Genomic DNA, 20,869 nt, shown 5'->3' with positions numbered 1-20,869 from the left:
TGTGCAAATCATTCGCGCTGAAGAAAAAGCGATAAAATGGTTAAACGCTGTCGTTTCAATGCATTTCACGCAATAAACAAAAGGCACATAAAATGGCATCATCAACTATACTGATGAGAGTTTCAAACAATAAAGCATCCGCAGTGCGGCGGGAATGAGTTGTGGCGAACTGTAGATAAAAAGAGTGAAAGCCGCTCATCAATGCAATCATGCACGCATAAAAATCCCAATTTAATTCAATCAATTCGTGCCCGTTTTTTGTGTATTTCTTTGAGGTGAAACCCACTCAACGGAATACAAATTGCTGGCAACGAACTTGGGTTGGCAGGTGGGGGGACAGCCCAAAAGGGACCAAGCTGGCAGGACGCAGGACGAAGGACGAGAGCTCGGGTCTGAAGCTGAAGGAATGACTCTGTGTGTCGCAGACGAAATTGTCTGATGAATTTCTTCAATTCAAAACGTGACTGACGCAATGATTGTGCACGTTCCTCCTCGTCCTGCCATCGGTCTATAACTAAGTGCCACTATGTAAGTGAATAACTGTCACTGCACAGATCCCGGCACATCCAACTCCTCCTCCGCCGACGACTTCGTCCTGATTGCACGTCATCAGTGCTGCTGAAAGGGATATTTCCCAGTTAAGAGTTGCTATCTACTAGATTTATTATTGTATGACAAGTATCTGATACTTTTTTTCTTAAACGTACCAACTATAATAATAGCATAATGCTTCTAAATCTTTTTTTCTAATTTTTTGACTCCAACAACTTTATTTTGTATTCCACTAATGCTTTGCTTTTCATACAGTCAGGAAAATTTGCATTTAAATAGGTAATCCCCAAGACTTCTTAGGAAAAACCAGACGAAGCTAAGTCTGGCGAGGTTCAAAGGTGAAAAAATAAAATAGATACGCGAACTTCGAGGTTATTTTAAGACTCGAATAAAAGTACGATATTGCTGGATATTCAGATTTTGTCTGGATTATGATGACGGTTTTACAAAGAGAGTTTTGATTGCTCAGAAGATATTATATTATGAGTGTGAAGATACCTTTTTAGATACTTTTTCTTTTTGGGATTGATAAATACATTTTAATATATCCTTTAATTTTGTGATTTTTTGAGCTTACCGAGCTGCCACCACTGGCGCATGTGTGTGCATGATGAAGATGGCCAGATGGACAGACAGGAGGGCCAGAAGAGGAGGCGACATGGCTAAGCATGCCATAGTTGGCACTTTTAAGTCATTTGCTACGTTTTAACTCAATTCCAAATGCGGCCATCAACCGGAGGAGCACTCAATCAAATTCGAAGCTGCGAATGGAACTTGCAGGCAAAACGCGTTCGGCAAACAAGTTGGCCCCTGCCCCAATCTCCTTAGCCGCCTGTGAGCCACATGCATATGGAGTAGATGGATGGCTGGTGGGGTGGTAGCCACAAAAAAGAAAGAGAGCAAAACCCAGAATGGGCCAGTTCTTAAAGCTCCAATCCTCCCAGCGGTGGCAGCACGTTCTGCGGATCTGCCATCGAATTCGTGATGGCCAAAAGTGAAGCTTGTGCTGAGCCCAAAGACCAGAAAAGCGACATTTTAGCCATGTTTTTTCTGCGCTCTCTTTACATTTTTTACACCCTCTGCCGAACGAAGCTCTGGAGCTCGACTTTAGTTGCACATTGATACGCACAAACTCGTGTTTGCTGGCCTGCCATTTGGCCAGATTGTGAATTATTTAAAAATGATTTATTATATGTTTGTTTGCACTTTGCCATGTGGTTTCCCCAGCAGCTGTGTCGGCTTACAGTGGGAAACATTGGGGGAACAAGTGGCTAAAACAAGAGGTTTGAGCTAATGCCGAGCCATGGGTGTCCCGGACTTTGGGTTCCACTGTGTTGCCAAATATTTCAATGGCTGAAACGATATAAAAGAAGCAGCAATACAAGGGAGCTGAGCCAAATGTATTGTGTTTTCATTTGAATTTAATATTTTATTGCGGCAGCCGGCTCAACAATTGCAATCAAGTTTGCCTTTTGCGGTTTGCCGCCAATTGTAAATATGCAATCCCCCTTTTACTCCCGAACCAACGACGACATGTTGTGACATGTCACTTGCCTGGCTTCAATTAAAATGTCTACATTGTGGTTTCCGGTTTCCGGCCTGGGCGAGGAGCAGAAAAACCCGAAACGCTTCACCGACATTTATCAAGATTCGCAGCTGCTGATTGATGAAGTTGCATTGCATAATGCAGAGACCACACAACACCTGGCCAATCGTTAAAGGATCAAATGAAATCGAATTCGGCGAAGGACCCCATTTTCGCAGGGCCCAAAGACCCAGAGCTCAGAGCTGCAGAGCCCAGGGTACGATAATAAATTGTGCCTTAAATTGCCGCCCGATCCACTTCAATTTATGGCCTTGGGTATATACCATAAATTTAAATTGAATGGTAGCGAACCCAAAAATTAACACACGCAATTAAAATTCTACAACAGTTCTGGCCTTCAATCGAGGCAAATCCATTGGCCAAGTGACATTGTGACTGTCACTCGGGCTTTTTTGGGTCTCGGCCGGGTCCAAGGCCACTGCAGACCCTTTTCCAAGTCATTGAATAGATTTCAGACACACACATCCTTGGGGTTGGGCAAAAGGGACCAACGGGGCGTGGCTGCTGGGTGACCCCCATTAGGGCGGAAAGGCATTACACATTCTGATTGGAAAATCTATGGTAATCATTAATAAAATCGAGACTAGTGCAAAATGCCAAACAATAACAGGCGGCAATGGGGCAGCTCTAATCAAGGTCTGAGCAGGCAAATTGCTGGCCAAAACCAAAGGCAAACCAGGCCCAAAAGCAGCTCCTTGACTTAAATTATCATGCCAATATTGCACGGCGGAAAAGGGGATGGTATTGAAGATAAGAAGCATTTGTTGAGTTTGGTAGATCCAATAATTATTTTTTTTATAAAAAAATATAAATTATATTTTTTTAAGATTTATTAAGATTTAATATTTAGATTTCTCAAACTAAAATAAATTTTTCAGTAAAAAAAGGCATTTATGTTAAAAAAATAAAATAATTTTTAGGGAATGATTTTTTGAAGTGAAATAACTTTCAACAATGACGTTCTTGGGTGATACATAATCAATAAGAAATTATACCTATAATATTTATATTGAATTTTTCTCAGTGTTCTTTCCCAGTTTGAAGCGAATGTACTTAGGCTTCTGCATAAGTAGCTGCATGCATTTATGCGACCAACTTTAGCCACGGCAAATATTGTTTTAATATCTGCCGAGGACCCGATTTCACCATTCTCCCCGCCAATTTCGCCCAGGCTGGTCTTTTTGTTGAAGCCGAGGCTGAAGCTGCAGCTGATGTTGTTGCTTTCCGTCCGGGCCAAACTTTGAGCGGCAAACAATGCTTCATTATAAGCTCCAACCCATGCCAGAGGTGATAAGCCGTGCCACAACCAGAACCATAGCCAGAGCCCGGGCCAAAACCAGGACTTCCAGGACCAACAGGAGCACGGGCAACTTCTAGCATAAACTTCACTTTATGCTTTCGGCCTTCAATGTGAAAGGCACACACACCACACCAGCTATACACACAGACTCTTCTTTTAACTTACTCACATGCCATTTGCTTGTACTTTGTATGAATTTTACGAATATTTCATAACAAGAATTATGCTTGTGTCTAAGCCAAGTGTGTGCGCTGCTGTGTGAGTTGTTGCCTGCCCTTGTTGTCGTGTCGTATCGCATGTTTTGTCATACGAAGTGGCTATGCAAAGACAAACAAACCGGCGCAACAACAACCACGGAGCGAGCTGCACAAAAATGTTGTCAATCAAGGTTGAAGATAACAAGAGACAAAGGCAGCAAACAGGATGTTAAGCCCTTAAATTGCCTCAGACAGCCGGGAAATGTGTCTTGATTATAAGCCAGCGAGTGTGTGTGTGTGTGCGACCGGCAGCGTATCCCGAAACAAATTAAGTGGAACCAGTAAATTCCTCAGGCACAAACTATTTCCTTTTGAGGCTGGACGGATTTATTTTTCATAGCATACTTTGGCGGGCAGCCTTTTGTGCTACCTTCACCGGGACGAAAAGAAGTGACCTAGAATATTGCTTTATAAACTATGATAGCAAAGTATGTTCTAATTTTTCTCATAAAGCACACCTTTTATTTTTTAAGGCTTTTTCTAGCATTAATTAAATGTATTTTTTTAGCAAAGGATTTAGATATATAATATCTAATCAATTAGATTCTATCTATAAATGTTGAAAACGGAAGGAACACATTTCAATTAATTTTTATATTTTAAAAAGTTTTAAATTATTCAGTAAATATTTTACAATAAAATTTTAATTTCAATGCACTACAAAAAAACACTACATAATAGGAAGCAATTTTTGCAATCGGTAATCACTTATATCCAATAAACAAGTTCAACTCCTGCGGAAAATATGACCAACTTTTGGTGGCAAGTGTGGAGTATCCTTTCATTGTGTTCCCAATTTGTAGCCTTGCTCGGTTTTTATGCCTTCCCTTCTTCGGGGGTAATCATGCGAGCAATTAAGCTGCTTCCGATTGACGCTAATTAATGAACAGCATTAAAAATTATTATGTGTGAGCCCAAGAAGCGGCACAAATATGACAGCAGCCTTTTCAAGAGGCAGCCGGCCACGCCCCTCAAACCACCGCCCACCTCCCCATCCACATACACAATTTCAATTTTCGTGCCGTGTAATTTGCGTGGATAATTTATATGCACGGCAGGCGTGTGTACGTATAGAAGATGCGCCACACCTTATCCCCCGGACAGGCGATACTGCTCCTGGTGCGAAATGAAATAAATTTTGCAGCATCATTTAAGCTTAATTAAGACATCCCAGCCGCAGGCGATGATGGCCAAAAGAGCAGCGAGCGAGTGGCGGCCACAAAAGCCTCCCAATGCACCGTGCTCAACATGAATAAATGAGTGACTGGATCCTGGAGTGGTTCGATGGTTCGGTGGTTCGGTGGTTCGGCGGCTCCGCGGTTCCCATGGCCGGGCGCTTGAGTGGTGGCCGCGTGCATACTCAAGTGGGCCAACATCTCAATGCCCATTTGATTTCCAGCCAACTCACGATTCCACGCATTAAATCGCTTAGACAATGTCAAAAGGCATCATTACTCAAGGAGCCGCTGGCAGGCCACGTTCAAGACCCTTCCAATTGCCCTCGTCATCTCAAATGAGTGGTGCGATAAAGCAGGCAACAGACAGAGAGAAGGGGAATGAGAATGTAGAGCGGGGTTGCGACTATAAGATACCTATTACTCAAGGTATACATACAAATAATGATCAAAAGCTTTAATGTTCTTTTGAAAAGAACGGCCCACACCTATAATTAGGGATATTATTCTCATAACAATCTCGGAAATAAGTTCTATTAAGACTTTTGCTAATCTTTGAGGGCTAAGATACCATTAAATTCTACCGTTTTACTTCAGTAGTGTTTGATATCTTTTTCTTTCCTTCTCCCATTCATTTCAAGAAAATGCAATATACCCCCTTCCTTACCTTACCCAGGTACAAATAAGAACTGAAAACAAGAAGCGCTATAGACTCAAACAGAAAAGGAGGATTCCGTGTAACTCGATTCGCAGCCAATGTTGATTTTTAATTACCGCGAAGGCAACGAAACGAAACGATATTTACTATGAAATTCAATGCCATTAAACACAATTAAGTGCGTTGGGATCCGGGATCCCCAACTTCCTAAATTACAACCCCAACATAAGCAGGCAATTACAGGGGGTGGCTCGGAGGGGGTTTTATAAGCTTAATTCATTGAGGCTTGGGTTCAAAGTGTTGCACATTACGCATCATTTCAGTCGACTTTCGGCACCCACGGCCCTTCCACCCATGTATTTCGCTTGTGTCTCTGCCAAAAAGTGAAATGGAAAATAAAAATGCCGAAACAAAAGCGTGAAAATTGCAAAAGTTTTCTTAATTGCTCCACGCGGCTCGTCAACGTTGTCGAAAATTAAGGGCAAATATGCAAAGTCATTGTGTGAGTGGGTGAAGCGAGAGGGTTGGGTATGTAGGGTATGGCTTTCGGGAGGTTCGGGGGTTCGAGGTTGGGCTGTACTGGTGCTGGTGAAACGGCGTAGCCCCCGTAATGATTAAACCAACCCCAGTCGCACGCACATGGGGAGAAAAAGTGAGAAAACCCACTCGAATCGCGCACTCTGGCACACATGCCGCTTTCCCATCGGCTCCAAATGAGGAAAATTCAGCGGTGGCAATTGAATTCGAATTTGCCGTTCCTTAAAGCCGGTCTGGGTTGGTATAAACGGGTCTTTAATTAGAGGGAAATGCGATTAAAAACAATTTTAACAGGAGAAAATGCACTCATATTCAAAATTATTGCTGAAAAGAAAGATATCAGTTTGTTTGAAGAAATGGGAACCCCGATTCTTATAAAGAAATAAAAGCAAAGCCATTGCATAACAGCTTTTGCGTGCATTTAACGAACCAAGCAAATGCATCTGACAATGTTCCGTTCTTATCAAAAACAAACCTCATGAACCAAAAACATGATAGCAGTAATTAACTAAAATTAGTAGTTAATGGTTCTTAGTAATCCCCCTGAATATTCGCATTGTTATGGCACTGAGCCTTTGGCTATTGTTGCTTTTCTCTTCAGAGACTTCAGAAACACACTCGATTATCCTAAAGTTTCGAATTTTCGTATTATAACTTGCCTCCAAAGTTGACTACAAGCCCCTCTGGGAGAAGGAGAAACATTAACATGAGTGCAGTTAACAAACCACTAAGCTGAGCAGCGACAAATCCACATGTCCTGCGGACGAAGGATACAGGATGCAGGATGCAGCCAGCCAGACAGACAGACAAAAAGGAAAGGCATTTGCCAGCTGGATAAATGGAGACTGTGTTGCTGCAGATGCCAATTGCAGTGGAGCAGCTTAAATTAAATGCCACATTCACTCAAATTTACCCGCATTAAGCATATTGAGCTTGCCACGCCCCCTTTTGCATGGAAAAGCGCGTGGGCGGGAGGCGGGTGGATTTTCCCAGCTGCCTTTTGTTTAATGAAGCCGAAGTTGTGGGCGCACTTGTACTGGAAAAAAGCAGGGACAGCTCTTAAAAATAGTGCAGAAAATAAGCATTCCTTAATTTTTAATCAAAATTTTCTTAGTGAGAAAAATACTTCTAGATAAAAATGGAATTCTCTTCTTTGTAAAGCCCTTTTGAGTTTTTTTAATGCATTTATATTTTATGTTTTAAAGGTGGTTCACCATACATCATTAAAAAATCCTTATAAAATCTATTGTCACCCCTCGTATTATTTTTCCAGTGCATTTATTTGTGTGAGCGTTGGGCGCGTGCATGTGGAAAAACAGTTTTCGAATGAATGCAAGTTTTAATCCTTGAAATATGATTTGAGTGCAAATATTTTGCATAACCATGAGCTCGACAGTGAAAAGGGTTGGCCGCAGAAAAAGAAAGGGAGACTTGCGGTTGCCATCCCTGTGTGTGTGAGCAGTGACACAATTCCGCTTGCAACATGTGCGTTTGTGTGTGTGCACTTGTACTTGCCAACCGCAAACACTTCACTCACTTGAAGGTTGCCCCTTTCCACTTTCTACTTTCTCCCTCCAGCCTGCCAACCCCTTTTTCACAGCTCTTACCGAAGAGCAGAAGCCGCAGACCCCATTTGCAGAATCAGTACCTTGGCGCACCGTGCTTTGTGTCGGGAAAAAATGACAGTCAAATAAATATCTTATAAAAATATCTAATATCTTATTTATAAAGAAATCATATGGTTATATAAGTTATCCAACATGGATAACATATTTTTGCATGTAGGTAAGAAAATACAATACAACACACACATTGTTGTGAATATGTATATTTGTATGTTTTAGGAATGTTTTATTTCTGATAAAAAACCCCTTTTAGGCTGGCCTATCAACTATAACTTAACAATTTTGACTTCAAATAAATTCCCTTTAAATGTAAAGTACAATTTGATTGAAAATACATATTTTATTATACGTTGTGAAACTATTTGTATATTAAATTAAAAAGTGTTACACTGTACATTGGGCAGCACTTCGCATGCTGGTTTAAAAATGCATTTGTTCGGGACCCCCGGTCATTATTGAGGAATAAAAGCTCACAGGCCTAATACCAGGGCCCGGGCCACTTGGACTCACCTTTCGACCACACAGCCCAGCAACAGAGCACTTTTAATGACCAAAGTTAGGGCGGTAGCCGACCCTTCTGAACCCGTCACCCCTGAACCCGTAAGCCCATGACAACTGAATGCATCCAAAGAGTGTTACTCAGCGTGTAAGGGGCTTTTTGGGTGTAACCCCATCCGAGTGACTGAATGAATGTAAATGTCATTTCGTGTGCGACTGGCGTGGCACACGAATTTCTTGCCAACAGCTGCACTTTGGGTTTTTAATATTTTTCGTGGTGAGCCGCACAAAGATAAAAGGTTCGCATTTGCATATATATGTACGGGGAATGGGGAAATGGGGGCTTAGGCTTAGATGCATTTGTGTCTATTTGCAGCTTTTGACTTTTTCGCACCGAAATTCAGTTCTCACCCGCTCCTCTTTGCCTCCACTTGCAGACATGACAAATGGCGGTGTGCAGGGACCCATCGAGGGCTACAATTCGCTGGACGACCTGCTGACAACCACGCCGACTCCCGGCCAGGCGGCCCTGCTGCTGCCCACCGCGCCCACCGCCGCCTACACCCATCCCAAGTGGATGGAGCCCTACTTCGATCCCTCGACGCCGCGCAATGTCACCGCCCTCATGGGCAAGTCCGCCTATCTCAGCTGCCGTGTGCGCAATTTGGCCAACAAAACGGTGAGTTTCGGCTTAAAGGTGCTGCACTTGGAGAAAAAGATAAGAATTTGTGAAATAAAGTTGTTCATTTTGAATCACTATTATTTGACTCTTTAATTTTTAATTGTGTTTATTTTCCTTTAACAAGTTTATATAGAAAACTCTAAAAAATTAAATATTTTCTTTAATAATTTGACTATTTTAACAGTAGTTTTACTATTTTTTATAGAAAGTTTACGTTTTTACTGTAGTTTTATTGCTAGAAAAGTAATTGTTTTTTATTTTATTATTTATTTTTATTATTTAACAGTCGCTTCACTATTTTGTAGTAATCATAGTAAAACAACAGTAAATTTAACCATTCAAATTTTTAAATTCATTTTAAAAATTGTTGTTTTTTTAGAAATTTTGATACTTTATGGTTGTTTTACTGTTTGAAGGGCGCGGTAGTTAAGCAAAGCTAATAGATCCCATATTTCATGATAGTCGAGGCATTTGACTAAATCGCTTTCACTTGATTTTATTTTAATTTTCTTTTAAAGTTTCCAACCAAAAGGGTGATTTTTTTCACTGCATATCTGGGTTTACGGGGCTAACAGCGTACTCGTGTCGAAAAGTTTGTTGTCGTGCGTGACGACAACGAGTCCTGCCGTTAAAGTTTGCAGCAACTTTCGTTTATTCTCCATGCGCGGAATAATTTTATTTTTTGCGACCGCCTCTCGCGTTGATGTCCTGGCTGATTTCCTAACCTGGCCGCCGACGCGTAGACCAAAATGTAATCCCCCAGCATGATGGCGAAATTTTTAATTAGTTCCTTAACCTCACGAGCCGCCCCCCTTTTGTTTGCCTTTTGCGGTAAGGCGACTTTTAAGTTGGCTCGAAGTTGTTTTTTATTCTTTTTCATTTTTGTTTTGTCTTGTGGAAATTTAGCAATTTCATTTTTTGCCTCCTTCTTGTTTTTCTTCTGCCGCCGATGTTGTTGTTTTGCAATTGTTTCCTTTGTTTATCTGCCTTAATTGCTCCCTTTTCCGCTTTTTGCGGGGTCACAAGACAAAGGTCGGCCGTAGGCAACCTGCTGCTCCTTGGGCCTAATCTGCAGCGCTTCCCGCTGTCACATTCAGAAGGCATAAAAATTCCCCAGATATGTTCATGCGTTTTGTAAGCGTTTTGTAGCATTTAATTGGCCTAGATGGGCAGCCGTGGCAGTGTGTTTAATGAAATGTGCATAATTGTCGGAAGGTGACTTTTTTAATATGCCCAAGAGATGGGGCTATGAATAATTAGGCAGACGGCAATGACAGTCGATTAATGAGGGCCACACATGAAGACACTTTATTTTACTCCAAAAATGGGGGAAAATGTCAAGAGATTTTGCCTTCTCTTTCCCGGCTAAGTGCGATGCCGAAAACCAACTAACTTTCAACGCGCTTGCGAACACTTGACACAAATGCGCCCCCAGGAAGTGGATCCCGCTGGCAGCCAGAGAAATGGAGATGCGGATGCGGATGCCAATGCGGATGAGGATGCGGATGGCGTTGCAGGATGCCGTTAGCAGGCGCAACTTTTAATTTCTTGCCAAACAAAAGAGCGACGAGTGGCAGTCCCAGAAAACTCACCCATGTCGGCTAACGCATACATCAACTGTTCAACCTCAAGTGGGCGCGCCCTTTTCACTACTGCTGCCCCCTGCCCCCTGCCACGCCCATGCCGTAACCCCTGCCCCCCACCCAACACTCTCAATTGCATTTGAGCGCGAAATTATTTAAACAATTTCATGAAATTGCTCTCGCCGCACGCGTCAACAGCACTTGGCTCACAGTCCGAGTTGCACGAAGCCCAAAGTTTCAGTGCCGCCGCAAAGGACCAGCCCGAAGCACCCCATACCACGCAGCACCACTTCGCACCACCCTGATGGCTCCAATGGCTCCCCCCACTGGGCCCGACTTGCAACTTGAAGCGGAATGTCGAGCCGGTGTTGCTGTTTCTGGTGTTGTGCACTTAGGAAAAGAGGTTGTAATGGAAAATATTTAGGAGTTCTGTTTGGTCAAAACTCAAAAAAAATGTAGAATTTCAAAACCGCGTGTGAGAATATTTTAATTTGCTATCGAAAGATATAAGTCTATCAAATATATTTAACCAAAGAAATGTTATTTAAATATGATATATAATATCAACAAAATAAGTAAAACACTAAAATCACTATATTTAATATTTTATTTTATCTTATTTGTCTTATCCGATTAAAAAATATTCATATTATTGAAAACAACTAACTTTTGTAAAGCAAGATAATTCATATCTCAAAAAGTATAACAATAATAATATAATAATAGTATAATCTACTAAATTGCTAACGTCCAAATAAAAATTATTTAAAATTTTAAAAATTAGTTATCAATGGAAATAAAAGGACATCGATAAAAATACTCAAAAAATTCATTTATTTACCACTTTTTTTTTAACAGATTTGAGTTATTTTTTCCTCTGCATTTCCCGTTCATATCGCAGAGGCGTGGCTGCTAATATGGGACCGCCCCCCGGGGAACGAGAGTTTGGGGTTTCGGGGGCGTGGCTCCATTACAGCACCGCATGCAGCACAGCGTGCACTTGTTAATTACGCTTTAATTTGTTGCGTAAAATGTTTGTTTAATGGCGGCGTTGTCGCTGCGAGTGTGCGGCAGTTGTCAAAAGTGCGAGCGCCATGTTTTTCTCACTTTTATGCACTCTCGCATGCACTTTCACCGAGCCACCGAACCTAAAACAGAGCCCATCAGGACGAGGCCCTGCCATCCTGGGCCCCAAAACTCAATTGTTGAAGGCGGCCCTCGAAAGTATGCAACACAACATTGCGTATAATTAAACGCACGCATCCTTGTGGGTGGTGGGGGGAGGTACTTTCTTTTCACTGCGAGAAATTACCATACGTACGTGTGGCGGTGCATGTGGGTACTTGGCTGTCAAGTGCGATAATTCTGCATTTACATTTGACTTAATAAGTTTACGTAAGCCGCCCTGCCAGCTTACAAAGTTATCTCTGTGCACCGCAAACTACTTAAAAAGTTTGTGATAATTAAGCAAAGCCCAAGCAGCTCGAGCACGCGCTCCAGCAGCGGTCCTGGAGATTCCGCTGAGATTGGGGAATCCCCTTCTGCAAACCCAGCCAAGTGAAAATTCCAGCAGTTCGTCACACGTTGCTCATACGTCACGTACGCCCGGCGAAAAAGATGCAAAACTTCTTCATCGCCCTTCGCTCCCTCAAGTGGGTATTTTATTCGATTTTGATGGCACTGCGTCGGCAATTCGCTTTCAATTGCTGCATTTTTAATGGGCCAGCCGCTGGCTCAAGGAGCAGACAAGTGGCGCGATTTTACGAGCTTTAAAGTAATGATATCCTTTTGTGTGCAAATCGCCTAATTGAATACGACTTGAGACGTTTAAGAAGGATTGCCCGGAGGTTTTTGCACTTTAGAGTAGAAGAGAAGCTGAAAATCAAGCCGATTTCCAAGGGAAAGCGTTTGAAATGCCAGGCAGCACGGCATTTTGTATTTATTTATCTTATTTGTTTAAGGTATTTTGTAGATAATATTTACTAGTTATATTTTATGAGTTTTCAAACATTTTTCATTTGATGGTTACTACACTTTTTACACTGCTCCATTAAATCTTATTTAATATCGGTTGATTAAAAGTATGTCAAAATTTTTAATAAATTTATAAAATTAGTAAAAGAACAGCTATATATTTAACTTTTCTTAAAACAAATTCACCCTAAATTTAAATTTTAAAATAAACCGTCTGATATAATACATCTTTTAAATTTTACGACCTTTCCCAAGCCCATCCACTCCCTCCATTAAGTTGATTACCAGTTTCCGCACCACTCGAGAGCAATCCTTTTGATTTAGCCCCGGCAAGAGTACAAATATGTGCGATTGTTTTGGAATTTTGCAGGTGTCCTGGATCCGGCACCGCGACATCCACATACTGACGGTGGGCTCGTACACCTACACCTCCGACCAGCGCTTCCAGGCCACCCATCACCAGGACACCGAGGACTGGACCCTGCAGATAAAGTGGGCCCAGAAACGGGACGCCGGGATGTACGAGTGCCAGATATCCACGCAGCCGGTGCGCAGCTATTTCGTCCGCCTCAATGTCGTGGGTGAGTTGAGGGGTCAGGGGTCATCTGTTGGGGATTGCGATGCCGATGCCGATGCCGATTCGGTTTCGCAAGAGGGCTTCATAAAAAATCCACCATTTGTCGTCGCAAATAACAAAGGGCACTCGGTGAGCAGCCTGATGACAAAATACGGCAAAAAAAGGTGCAGACGAAATGCGGAGAAAAACGAAGTTGTTGAACAAATAAATTACACACAGCCAACGAGTGAGCAACATGCACGGCCAAGGAAGAGGCCATGTCGATGGACGTCGAGTCTTGGTTTTCATGCGACAATAATTCCATTTTATCTCGTACTTTATTATTCCACAGTGCCAGCCAACGGACAGCGCCCACCTTTCGTCCTTTTCGACATCACTTTTTTTCAAGCACTTACCTCGCCTTTTTCTCTGTCTTTCTCGGTGTGTCCCTCCAGTGCCAACGGCCACCATCCTGGGAGGTCCTGACCTTCACGTTGATAAAGGCAGCACCATAAATCTCACTTGCACTGTAAAGTTCAGCCCCGAACCGCCGGCCTACATCTTTTGGTACCATCACGAGGAGGTAATCACAGTTCATTCTTATATGCCGGAGCTCATATGGAGTTAGTTCCCATAAAATACTAAGAGATCTGAGGGGAAATCATGGAAATAATATATTTTTTAGCTATTTTGAAAGGTCTTTTATTTTATTCTAAATAGTTATAAGGGAGCAATCTTATGTAGATATATAAAAACATATTTTTGTATAATTACGATAAGGTAATTATAGTTTATTCTTGAATTCCGGTGCCGAAGGGGGACAACTTTGAAATAGTGTATTACTTGACAGTTTTAAAAGGTTTTTTTTTATTATGACTAGACATAAGGAAGAAATCACAGCTATTTGTTTGAAAAAATATTTTAGGGGATAGGGATAATCATTATAAATCGCAATAACCTAAAAAAACCAACAGAGTTTTTTGTAAAATCCAAAGATTTTCCCATTTATACCTTTTTCTTAAACATTCTAATTGCCCTCATCAGCGATATTTTATTCGCTTAACAATCCCATGTGTCACTCGCAACTTGGCAATTCGGGTTCTCGAATCGAAAAACTTCAGTCCCCCTCCGGGCGAACTTCGTTACTAATACGCCACCGGGTGTCGGTGAAAGTTATCCTTCCCTGCTCTCGCCTTCCGCTGACATTTCGCACGCCACATCCTTTTCCGATTTTCGCCAGACCCTCATCAGATTTGGGCAGCATAACTCCCCATCGTCAACGTTATTTAAACGTCAGCTGTTGTTATTTTAATGAGTAAATCACCGCGCTCGCCGTCATCCTGCGTCCTTCACACACGGAAGTGCAAGGATAACTGGGTCGATGGCGTTCGGCGGACAGGTTATGTTTAAATTACCCGTGGTGACAAGTGGAGAGAGAGGGGATTTTCAGATCATTCCCTGATTAGTTGTCCCTGCGCTGCTGCCAATTAGCCCTGTTGTCTTAGCCCAGTTAAGCAGCATCCACAGCTGGCTAATTGCAGAGTGCTAAATCCGCCACAGTTGCACGCTAATTGCAATGCAAAAGCCAAACAAAATATCAACAAAAAAGGGTCCTTGGAGCCAGAAAAAAACGTGGCTGTGTTAAATGCGCAGCACACACAAATCCGGCCAACAACTGCTGCTCACTTCTTGCACTCGGCCACTTGGCGTATTTTAATGTATTCCAGGAATTTTCTAATTAAAATCCCTGCTACCTGGGCCCAGGCCCCTGTGTGTGTGTGTGCGAAGAGTGGCCGCAGGAAACTTAACGCGTCCTTGCTGCAGGCTTTTCCGTCGAGTGCTGCCTTGTCCTGTCCGTGCCCTTCGTGCTCCGAGCTCCGTGCGCACGGATTATTTACGATCCATGCAAATTTGCTGTTAATTAGTTTAATGGATGGATAAACCCGGTTGATGCACTTCCACCGCGGCGGCTCGCCTGAAATGCAGGCAGCGCTTTTTGCCCCGCACTTCCGCTCGGTAATTGTAATTAACGTGTTGCATATTTTCACAGTCCTTTTTTCCCCACCTGAGGTCAGCGGGCGCCTTGACAGGCACATATGTGTAGCTAATTCCTGCAAATAACTGGCATTTCCCGTTGCCCTGGCTCCGGCTTATGGCCAACTTCTTGGCCCTGTGGCCCATATTCAAGGGGAATTATCTGTCCATCGTTCGCTTGTTACAGCACTTCAGCTGAGTTCCCTGCCTTGGGCGCATTTTTATGTAGTAGGTATTTGTTACGAGCCTTGGCTTGTTCGATTCCTATGCTCGAAATATGCGGGCGATTATTGTGTGTTGCCAAGTGTCGCATAAATCAGATATATGCGCATTTTCAATGAGCTACAAACATTTTACACAAATATTTTATTTACTTTTTGCCATTGTTTGCCAGTGTTATTATTTCCTTTTGTGTCTTTTGTATGGTTTTCCCCCCGATCCCAGTTCCAATCCCAATCCCCAGATTGAAGAAGTCAGTAACAGCTGCAGTTGTCATGAAAATTGCAGGCGGCATGCCATGAATTTTTAAACTCTGAATGGCAGAATGTTGCTTTTATTTTCAATTTATCGAATGACAAACTGCGGACTCGCATTTATTCCGACTCGCTGATACTGGCTGCACCCCCAACCCCAGGCTCATTAACTAATTTGTGCCGCAGGCAGAAAATATTATAATACAAATATGATATTTATGCCGGAGTCAGCAATAATGGGGCCGGGATATCGTGTGCCGACTGATAGGCAAACTTTTCACTTGCCAAAAGTTTCGGCGACAAAGTTTGTGCCATTTTCATTGTTTTCATGACAGGTACCCAGCCTTTTTTGGGTGTATTGGGTTTAGTAAGGAGAGAAAATAATAAATTAATATTATATTGGTAATAATTAAAATCCTATCCGAGTTAAAGTGCAATACTTTTTGATGTTGTTGAAAACAGGGATGTTCTAAGCTATTATAATTTCCTCAATACACTTTTTTTTTAATTTTTGAGTGGGAAACAATTCCCAAAATATATCGAAAATGGCAATTGAAATTATTGCTACTCTAAAATATCTTTCCATATCTCTACATAAAAGTGGAAATTGTGCATTCAACATGCTTCCCTAAGCGGTATCAACATCAAGGGACTCATTTTGTACAATTTCCTGTTCTACTTCTTGATGTCTATATCTATTTGGCCATCGTCATCATTATCAGGGACGCTAAGTTTCCTTTCATTCCTCAAACTATCGCAAATGTCGTCGATTAGTTGGGATTAGAGGGCAAATTATGCGCCTGACAGTTGGCCCGGGGTCTTTTGGCCAAGGGTTGTGAGCTGTCTCATTTCCGCCGCTGTTGTTTTCAGCACTTTTTCTGCCGTTCGTTGGTGGCAAAGTCTTTGCCCCGTCAGCGGCATTATGTGTTAATATCAATTCGCTGTCAGCTCTCTCGGTGCCACTGTGAACTTTGCCCCCTGCTCCGGCTGTATTGGCAAATTATTCCGGTATTTGTTTTTGTCAGCTGGAGGCAGCGACTTAATATGCATTCAACTGCTGTTAGAGCCAGTGCTCGAGAGGACCTGCCATCATCCAGCGGAAATCGATAATATCAAGTCGACTGCCGATGGCTGCCAGAAAGTAATAACCATAATGATAGGGAGCAGCCATAAATCCCCGCGACTTGCCTGGCATTTCACGCGATCTTTGATGTCGAGTGCTAGCTTTAATCACGAAACAGGAATCAAATTCCAATTAAAATCACAAGTTACACGAGTGTCAGTCATTATTTTGCACTTCAAATGTATAATTTACAAGTGGATGAGAGGTGGAAGTTACAGTACTTTGTAATTTATTTAATCTTCAAATTTTTCACACTTTAAGGCGGGTCAAAAATTACATTAGGAACAACAGCCGGTGCAACAAGCGATTTTCTGTCAGCCCCTCATTGTTTTGACATTATTGTGCGGAAAGGAGTGGGTGCCTTATACACGGAATATACTCACGGATCTCCTCCTCCACTTGCAGGTCATTAATTATGATTCATCAAGAGGCGGCGTGTCGGTAATTACCGAAAAGGGCGATGTGACAACCTCATTTCTGCTCATACAGAATGCAGATCTGGCCGATTCGGGCAAATACTCCTGTGCGCCCTCCAATGCAGATGTGGCCAGTGTGCGTGTGCATGTCCTAAATGGTAAGTACCCATTCCCGCTGCCCCCGTAATGCCCTTTCCCACTCCGTGCCCCAAAATCCGAACCCGAATTGTTGCCATCCCATCTGGGCAAATGCTCGAAAGTGCCCCGCCCATGAAATGACATTTGTACGAGAGCGCTTACATTAACTGACAAACGAAACCGACAGCCATGCTCTGCGATGTCATTTTGTTTTCTTTGTTGCCCCTAAAGCACAGCAAAAAATGAAGATACATATATGTAGTTTTATACTTCAGGAAACGAATTTTTACATGTTTTACACGTGGTTAGTTACAGGCACTTGTGAAAATAACGGATAACTAAAAGTACGGCATTATGATTTAAAATTATGAAAGTGTAGATTTCTTATTTGCTCAAATAATATTAAAACTGATTGAACTTCGTCTAAATTATTTTATCATTTGTTTTGGAAGCCATACTTTGAATCACATAACGTAACATTATAAAATATACAACGATTGCTGGGGTTAAATATAAAATATATAATTTAAGGTGTCTAAAAGTATGCAATGAAGAAAGCTAATAGGCCTTCTGAAGAGATTCATTTCGTTTTTGAAATTGATTGCTGCATACCTTTAGGCACCTATTTAATATTTTTATTAGATTGATTAAACATGATTTCTAATCACTCTGGACTCTAATACTGAAGTCCAAATTATTGTTTAGGAAAATAAAAATGTTAGAATTTCTTTATATCACGACTAAATTGATTTCTTGCTGTGTGTCAACTTTCAAACGCATTGGCAGCATTTCCTTTCCACTGACATCTGAATACATGTATCCGTGACAGGGCGTTGCCCAGCGGGACGCTTTATGAAGTCAAACGGTCTAGGTCCAGAGGACTGGGCCGATTCGGATCCACCAGTGGACGCCGGACCAGCGACTGGTGAATGCTGACCCCGACCGCTGACCACCGACCGCCGACCGCCTTGACCCACTGAAAGCGAACAGAGCCCGTTTCCGATTGCAATTTCGGCTCATTTCCGCCTGCATGCAGGATGCCCGTGACTCTTTCACAATTGACCGAATCGGGGTCCTTAATAAATTGTGCAGGAACTTAGTTCGCTTGATTTCCACCCGGACCGCAGAAGTGCAGCGCTCCAACAATCCCGTCCAGCAGCCGAAAGTGGCCCAATTTCGGTCTGAAGTTTTGATGTGACCCACGGGGCCAAAGCATTCGGTGTTGTGCAGCTGCCTCGCAGCACATAATGGCATCAATTATGAGCAAATTAATTAGCACACTGCGGTTAATTGCAGTTAAGTGAGTGCCAGACAGAGTTGGGAGCTCCCGGGAAAGGATTTCCACCCGCGACAAAGACGGATGCCGGCGACATTTACAAATTGCGAGTGGGTGGCCAGAGGAATTGTTGCAATTTGCCAGCATAATCGCCGTCGATCGTCGTGGATTTGACACAGTTAAAATAAATTACGTAATTGTAGAGGCCAGAGACAAGGGCAAAAACCGGGGGGCGGGCTGCAATGGGAAACCCTTCGACAATGACAGCGAATGCTATACAATTTGAGCTTTGGGCCGGGCGAGGAAAGGGGAGCGGCTGGAGGGTCGGGACCCGGTCCGGAAAAGGAAATGAAGGGGGCACGTTTTTCAATCATGCTAACAGCACCATGGTGACCCCGACACAAGCCACCGCCCACCGCCCACCGCTTGCCGCAAATGGACCGCGAATGGTAACGTGCGGAAATCCATGCTGTAGCCATTGTAAACGTTTGCCAGCTATTATGCATAAATGCATAGAAATAGAAAACATCGGGAAAATGCCGGGGAAATCGGGGCTCGGGTTTTCCCACCAGCCAGGTGCTTCGCGGGCAGAGATGCCGGCGCGATTGTGGGTTAACAAACAAAATAATGAAGCAACAGCACGACCATACAAACGAGCCAAAGGACGTGGCTCTGCAAACACCTCCAGCCCTTTGGAACACCGCCATCCTGACCACACCTATCCGTGTCCAGCATTATCCTGGGTAACTTTTTGATCACCCCGAGGCGGGATACCCTTTCGAAGACCCCTTTTGGGTATACTCTGTATCCTTTTGAGTAAAGTCGTTATCATTACCTATTTATTAAGTTTAAATTAGATATCTTTTACAAAATTGTATATATCATAATTACAAATTTTTATCACCAAATGTCTATATATTTATTTTTAAAAAGAGAACCCACTTTCCACAATACTTTTGCATAAATAAATATAAGACTTTGCCGAGATTAGCTCTTTATTTATTTCGTGGCTTGTGACCTTTGCTTTTAAAAGTGCAATGACAAAACCATTATAGTTATTAAAAAAACTGTTTGTAAAGCGGATTAACACATTCGAAACATGTTTTGGCTGGTTTACTTGTTTGTTGTGGTATAGTGGGCATTCTGGCATTTGAACAAAGGCTTTGTCCAATCGTAATCGGGATTATAATCCGATTATCTGTTTGGATGCGGCCTTTGCAACAATGAGTTGAATGTTAAGTCCAAGGCCACTTGGATTCAGGCGCTTATGAAATAAAACAAGGACCTCGTCCTTGATTGCCAGGAAATCACAAATGTCTTCTAGGCCAGCCACATTCCTTTGGGGCAGGGATAAAATATAAACGAATTTTCTTCAATTTTTTTTTAATATTAAATAAAATATTGGATAGTTTTTATACAGAGTTAATATGGGTTATGAGATGTAAAAATATTTTATTACTGCCAAACATTTTTCCTGTTGATTTGGCCTTTATTTACTAAGACATTTGTATGGTATGAGTGAACAAGAAAATAATATAGTGTCCTTCTATGAACTAAGCGTTAATATGGCTTTGGTGTTGAGAGCGATGCTGGCAGCCAGTTTCCCGCTTCCAAGTTCGTAAATATTAAGAGATCCTAGACCGCGTCCGTCAGAACCAACGGCAAGCTGTCAGGGGCACAATATGCGAAACATCTGCCTTGGGGATCTGCAGATGAGTCGAGCCCCAGCCACATTAGTGGACCTTCCGAGAGCCGGGGCCCCATTAAATTGGATATGAAAACCACAGCCAAAAACCACGGTGCTCACTGTGCCGCCTTCGCAGCGATTGCATTCGTCACATCCAATGTGCCTGTCAATCAGGCAACAATTGGGTAAATCAGGACCTGGACTCGGGCCTCCGGACATACGGACCATGTCCCTGCACGTTGCGTCGACGGAATGCCTAAGCAGGTTGTTTGCTCTATTTGCTGCTGATGATTTCGATGCATCCTTGCAGGATGGATGGAATCGGATGGGGGCTTCAGCTGCCACCTGCCCCCATTCAATTATGGTAGACGGAGACCGGGGAAGGAGTTGGGGGATCAGGTGGCCGGGTGGCCGGGTGCCTCATGGCTCGGCATATTGATATTTGTGCGACGGACGGAACGCTGCCTTCGCAGTTTACACTTGAGAAATCAAACGGAATCCCCGACAAATGTCCTGCCACCTGATCCCCCGGCAAACGAGGAAATCCCGGGGAAAGCAAAGTTCCAGTTTCGATTTATTTTCGCCAGCTTGAAATTTCCTCGGCTTTTGTTGGCTGCTCATCAAATGGCAAACGACTCTGGGCAGATCAAGGAAAGTGTGAGAAGTTAAAGCCTTGACCTGCTTACTGTCCCAAAAAAAGGCGAGGAAAATAAGAGAAA

At 42.7% G+C, this 20,869-nt stretch overlaps 1 protein-coding gene across 2 annotated transcripts in view; it reads left to right on the top strand.

The window, feature by feature from the left end:
* The window catches only part of LOC108035436 (junctional adhesion molecule A), a 101,708-nt gene that overhangs the window by 57,458 nt on the left and 23,381 nt on the right, over positions 1-20,869 (top strand). For both annotated transcript variants that reach the window (XM_017111069.3, XM_017111068.3), the window contains exons 3-6: positions 8,646-8,887; positions 12,818-13,028; positions 13,459-13,586; positions 17,039-17,207. In XM_017111069.3, coding sequence (XP_016966558.1) covers positions 8,646-8,887; positions 12,818-13,028; positions 13,459-13,586; positions 17,039-17,207 — 750 coding nt within the window. The remainder of the gene's footprint in view (positions 1-8,645; positions 8,888-12,817; positions 13,029-13,458; positions 13,587-17,038; positions 17,208-20,869) is intronic.

The sequence above is a fragment of the Drosophila biarmipes genome, chromosome 3L (assembly GCF_025231255.1).
Source record: "Drosophila biarmipes strain raj3 chromosome 3L, RU_DBia_V1.1, whole genome shotgun sequence".
NCBI classification, from domain to species: Eukaryota; Metazoa; Arthropoda; class Insecta; order Diptera; family Drosophilidae; genus Drosophila; species Drosophila biarmipes.
The sequence above is the reverse complement of the archived record's forward strand: the minus strand, read 5'-3'. Positions and strand labels throughout refer to the sequence as shown.